We start from the raw sequence: 6,161 nt of genomic DNA, 5'->3' as shown, positions 1-6,161 counted from the left end.
TGTTTGGTGGGACAGGGATTCAAACTCATGACCCTCAGATTGCAAGTTAAGAACCCTAACCACCTGGCTATGCTGGGCCCTAGCTGATTAATTCTGGTATTGAATACAAGTTCTACTGGCTAGTGATCTGTGACAAAAAAATGATTAATTTGAAATATTATTTACTTTTTATGCAGATTTAGTTAAAACCACACATTGGACTCATTAATAAATCTATGATAAACAAAAGTAAACAGTTTAATTTGATGTTCCATTACATTTTTTTAGACCTATATAAATTTCGTGCTTTACCTGCTTAGGTATTTAACACTATTACACCTATTCCTCACTAAGTAATCAACGGATTACTTATATAATTGACTAAAAGTAAGAAAGTATCACTATGAAATTAAAAAAATGAGCTAGATATTTAGCCTTAGTGAGTTCCTAAAACATAAACAAGTTTTATTTCATGGTAAACAATTATACTCAGTGTTTCCTACAAACAACTATCAATCCAAGACTATAAAAAAAATATTTTATTTTTAACAACAAAATTCTAATTAACCCTTTATAAACAGATTTCTTTGCTTACATTCATGATGATATAATCCTTTTGGCTGAGAAGAGGTGGGTAAAAATGCATTTCAGAGGTAAGTACGTGTTTGAAATTTATTTTATTTCTAAAAGTGTAAAATTCAAATCAGGTAGACTCAACTCTGAAATAATGAAAGCCAGAATAGAATTACTGGTACAGAGGGAACCAGTAAGTGTTAAAGGGAACACAGATTCCACAAAAGTAAAGTTCTACAACAAACAGATAAAGTAGCCAAGCAGAACTTAGGTAGAATCCAAAATCACAGGGTCAATGACCACAATTCACGGGAGAATCGAGTGGAGTGGATGATAGAGAGAACACTTGGAAAGGCATTCTTCTCAGCTGGCTACCTCCCCACCATGCACACCAATTAATAAGTTATATTTATATAAATGGGTGTCAGGAAGTAATAGTAGAACCTGTGCTTGTTGTAGGAGATTCTCAAACGAAGAGACCAGTAATAACTAAAAACTGGACACAAACCTGGGGAAAGGCCCCTTTCATCCTATACTGAAAGGGTCAGTCAAGTCATGAAACTAGCCCAATCAGTGGGCACCCAGAAAGAATCAAAAAGACCAAAGCATACCCCAAGATGGACAATGAAATGGGAACATCAATGAAATTTAAGGAAAAAAATAAAGATATAAGGTGTCCCCATCCTGATTGGAGCTATTAAACATCATATGGAGAACAAATGTCTTGATTGACATCCAAGGATGTGCAATTGGAGGTGTCATCAGATGGCATCTTCAGTCCATTCTGAGGGGGGAACTGCCCTCTCATGCAGCTACAGTGTAGAGGGTGAAATATTTTCTAGGACAAATGTAGGGGTATATGTCAACAGGCAAGAGTCCCAACTAGACAAATCGATAAACTGAATCTCACATTATAAGAACAAACAATGTTGTTTTTTTTTGTTAATATTATTTTATAATCAAATATTTTCTCAACTTTATACACTCCAGGAATTGTTAACCTGGGTGTTAGGCAGTATAGAAATACATACCTGGATTGCCTGACACAACCTATCTATGGGCTCCAGTGGTAAATACGCTGGTAACATACAATAACTCATCTAGTGAGAATTTGAGCTGGCTTGAAAAATCACAACCAGAGACAAAGAAAACCCAGAATCTGGAGATACAAATAGAATGTAAAGAAAATTTCAGAACATATTCAGATTCATCCACATGCCAGCCTGCAAGAAACCCTCTAAAGAGTAATAATTGCAAATAGGATGCCAAAGACATCAATAAATGATGACTTTGGTGACATAACCCAAATTTTATTTTAAGGTGTTCAGGAACATCACAGTAATTAGGATGGATCAAATGCACAAACCAATTTATCAATGTAAACAGATCAAGATCCGAGAAGCATGATTCATCATATGGTACAAACAATCTTTTCTGAGCCTTCCTGAAAGATTCAGTACAGGCAAGATAACAACTCATAGCCCCAATTGGACAAAAAAAAATGTTTTACAGAATGAAAATCAGGATCACACAGGGTAGTTAACCCAACAGATGAAAAACGATGGTTACCTTCTCCAAAGCTCAAGTTTTGGTGGGAAGGCGTGAACTGGGCATAAGTATAAGGCCTTCCAATTAAACAAGGTTTATGAAGCATCAAGGACATAGATATTAGAATGTATTTTGCCTGATTCAAGCAATAAAAGAAAATATGTTTTAAGGGATAGATGATAGAGTAAAAAAACAAACAGAAAAGCTGCCATCAGGTCAAAAGTGGAAGAAATGAAAACACTTAAGGGTACTAATCCCAAGTCCAATTTAAGAGTGTCTAGGAACTTGGGATTGTTGAAGATGAAAGGCTCAAAAGAGGTCCTTGAACAATGGGGACAAAAGTGATTGATGGTTTCTATGGCATCTGAAGGTGGTACATATGAGAGCTTTGTAACCAACTATGGAAGTATCTGATAAACCAAGACCATGAAACAAAAACATGAAGAAAGAAGAGCTGGAAATAGAGAAGAAAATACTTCTAATGCATGAGCCCCAAAGGTTAGCCAAAGAGGTTTGACAGACCAAGAGGGAAAAGCACTGACAAGAGTGGGCTAGTATTTGAGCCAAACAAAAAGAGAATTCAGCTTTTGAAGAAAGGACCTAGCAACAGCCTGCTGTGAAATTGTGTTTTTTTCCTTGAACTGTTTTGCTACTAAACCCCAAATGTACTATCTATTGTGTTGGTAATAAAAAAAGGGAAATGGGGTTAAGGATCATTCACCAGAGAATAGCCAGCAGGGTTGTCAAATCAATCTATGTAAGAGACTAAATAAATGAAAGGGTTAAAATATGCTGATTTTCCAAGCAAAAATGAAAAAGAAGACCCACAAAATTAGACTACTCAACAGAAAATGTATGGAGCCAAATGGAAGATTAGTGAGCTGATAAACAACAAAAATATAAGGAGCCAAATGGAAGAGCAGTGAACTGGTAAACAGCACCCCTATCAATTCAAAAGTATAGAAGAATTACAACTTCCACCCCAACTACATTATGTAATTCTCCCCCACTCCCTCCAAATAATGCATAAAAAAATGAAAGTGGTGAATGATCGTGAAATTAGTTAGACTTTACATTATAGAAACTCAAATGTATGAATTAGTTTTCTTGTTGAAAGTTGAGAGTGTTACTTATAAAAACTACAGTGTTCATTTGGTTTAGATATACAAGTTGCTTGAAATATGCAATTCAAATAAGTGGACTAAAGACTAGATAATGTTAGTGACAAGAAATGTTTTTCATGTGTAACATCAAGTGCTCATTTACAATAATTTCACTTTAAGTTAAAGACAAAAACCAAACATAATGCTAAAGGAATTTGTATAAAGATCTTAAAGGCTCACCTTTTCAAGGCTTGGACAACCAATTAAAGATTGGTTTTTGCAACCATCCATCCACTCCATTCCTGATAAACTTTCATTGCTAGCTGTCATATTTCCTTATAGTCTAATATTTTGATGAACTATAACTGTACTATGTTATTGCTCGACACTCAGTTTCAATCACACTAATATGAGGAAATGAATGTACCAGTTCTCATATTCTCTGTTTTTAATTAAAAATGAGGATCAACTTATATTTATATTTTAATGTAAAGATATAAGTACAAAAGTCACTTTATAACTTCTCCTTAATTATGAACTAGAAAATGATGCATATACAGTTTAAATTGTTTGCTGTTTTCTATGTGCCACTGGGGTGGATAGCAGGTGGAAATTCTCCATGACAGTATTTAGCCTTTCTATCTCTCTATGAGTTTTCGTACTGCACACTCTGTTATAGAGGAAAATGCATATAATCAATAGTTAAAAAACACAACTCATATTAAAGTATGTAAAATACATTTATTTTCAAACTACTAATTGTAATTGGATAACTGTGACAAGCCAGTTAAACACAAAGACACTTATCTAATGTATATTTAGTGGTCACTGAGTCAAAGCAAAAGAACTATAACTATGCAAATATACTTGAAAAAACAAAAATTACAATGAACTACTTTTGTATTACATATACTTAATCAGAGAAATAACGTCCACGTGTGATTTGGTTGTTTTTGGATGATATTCCTGTCAGAAGAATATTAATAGCTCCATCACTCAAAATAATTCTGTTTACCTTTTTGGACACAGTGTTTCACTTCTTTAACTTAATGTGTACAAACTACAAAGTCATGTAAAAATTATTTAAGTATAATTATTATAGTTTAAATTATAAAGTTAAAGCCTGTTATTATATATGTTATTTAACAAAACATAAGATCCAGCCAATTAATTACATTTTAAACTTCATTACAAGATCCAGTTTGTTATTTTAACACTATGCTATACCAAAAGATATGTTGCCCCTGAAAAATTATTGATGGGCAAAGCTTCCCTATTCCTACTCTGCTGAACTATATTACAAGAGCCAATCAGCTTCATATTTAAACACTACACTAAATGATCCAATCAGTTAACTATGTTTCAAGCTACATTATACGTTTGTTAATTGTGCTTTGTTTGTAAATGTATGTGTTTAAAGTTACCATACACATTACAGTTTAAGAATTTAATTCTTGATAAACAATTAACATTTACACAGTTTTAGTCAGCTTCTTTACAATACAAGTTTTTGACGTAAATGTTCACCTTCCACATTTAAAAACATGAAATTATACTTATGAATAAATAACACCACTCATAAAAATTCATATTCTAAACTTGAATAAATTTGTTTATCAAAATTACCTGAGATGATGTTCTGCACTTCGTCAGACAGAGTTCAAAATAATCAATGATGGAACCAAGAAGAACACTAAAGTTTCCCAAGACTTTACCCAAACTTTTCTGAAGCAGAAATTTCAGTTATAAAAAGAAAAACAACATTTTATACATGAGTTAATGCTAAACAACAACTACAGCAAAAGATGTGCTTACAATATAATAATCTATTACACATTACCTTAATTGCAGTTTAGTTTAAAAGAAATCCTATCCTCTTTGCTACTATACAAGATGCATGCATGTGAAGTTTGCAGTTCTAACACTGTTCCAGGAAATCCACACATTCTGTCAATCACCACAGAAGTCTGCCATATATTCCTGAGGATAACGATTTCATCCTCCTCACTGACTGCAGCTTGGTTGTCCCACGTTTTGATATGACACATTTGGATATATTTAAGACCAAAGGTCCATTTTTGCATGCAACTATATTTTGACAATCTAACTCTATTCATGATAATACTCACGTTTGTCTTAATTTGTTGAAATAACTGTTTTGATGTAAATTCACTCATAACCACATTAAAAGAATTCTCTGTTAACACTGAATATTCAGGTACAAAAACTACATATAAATAAAGATAAGAACTGTGCAATTAACTCGATATAATCAATAACCTGTCAGCATCAATTACATCGATTACTGTCAAGTAAAATAAGCAACTAATTGAAATTAGTGCTTCTGATTATTACATTTTTCAATTGTTCCAACTAAGTATCATGTGAAAATTACTGATTAGTTGAATGTAATCCATTAATGATTTTCACCATTAATTGATTATGAAACTTCCCTAAATGCCCACCCAGCTCTATAATGATACTGTAAAGACAAGTTCTATCACTTCTTAATTTTAGGTGTTCAATACCGATAATTTAAAAATTAAAAGATATTTTAATAAGTATTAAGAACATGGTAATACCAAAAAAAAAAAAAAAAAAAAACAGCTTTAATAAGGACGTTTAGGAATTTCCTTAAATTCCGTCATCAGTGTTAATATCCCCCACCCACCCACTCAAAAAATTAGTTCATAATATTCGAACTACATAAAAAAACATTCACCCGTATTCAATCGGAAGTTTGAAAGAACAGATTTAAATGGTAACAATACTGTTACGACAGTGGAAGTCCCGCGAAACTGGGAGCATGCCCACTGGAGTTTCTGAAAGGATCATGAATTTTCCTGGCAACTCTAGTTTGTTCGAGGCGCCCTCTTTTTTAGTATATAAGCCTGGCGATAAACAACCAGCGTGATCGAAGAGATATGCAGATAGATTGATTAGATAAATAATTATGCC

At 33.0% G+C, this 6,161-nt stretch overlaps 1 protein-coding gene across 1 annotated transcript in view; it reads right to left on the bottom strand.

Moving 5' to 3' along the window:
• Positions 1-6,161, bottom strand: part of LOC111088305 — a 74,008-nt gene that overhangs the window by 63,464 nt on the left and 4,383 nt on the right. The window contains exons 2-3 of the mRNA XM_022398011.1: positions 4,830-4,928; positions 3,444-3,873 (exon numbers count right to left, since the gene is read on the bottom strand). Of these exons, the coding sequence (XP_022253719.1) occupies positions 3,444-3,533 (90 nt within the window). The 5' untranslated portion in view covers positions 3,534-3,873; positions 4,830-4,928. The remainder of the gene's footprint in view (positions 1-3,443; positions 3,874-4,829; positions 4,929-6,161) is intronic.

The sequence above is a fragment of the Limulus polyphemus genome, unplaced genomic scaffold, assembly GCF_000517525.1.
Source record: "Limulus polyphemus unplaced genomic scaffold, Limulus_polyphemus-2.1.2 Scaffold3508, whole genome shotgun sequence".
NCBI classification, from domain to species: domain Eukaryota; kingdom Metazoa; phylum Arthropoda; class Merostomata; order Xiphosura; family Limulidae; genus Limulus; species Limulus polyphemus.
Note: the sequence above shows the minus strand (reverse complement) of the source record. Positions and strands in the feature narration are given on the sequence as shown.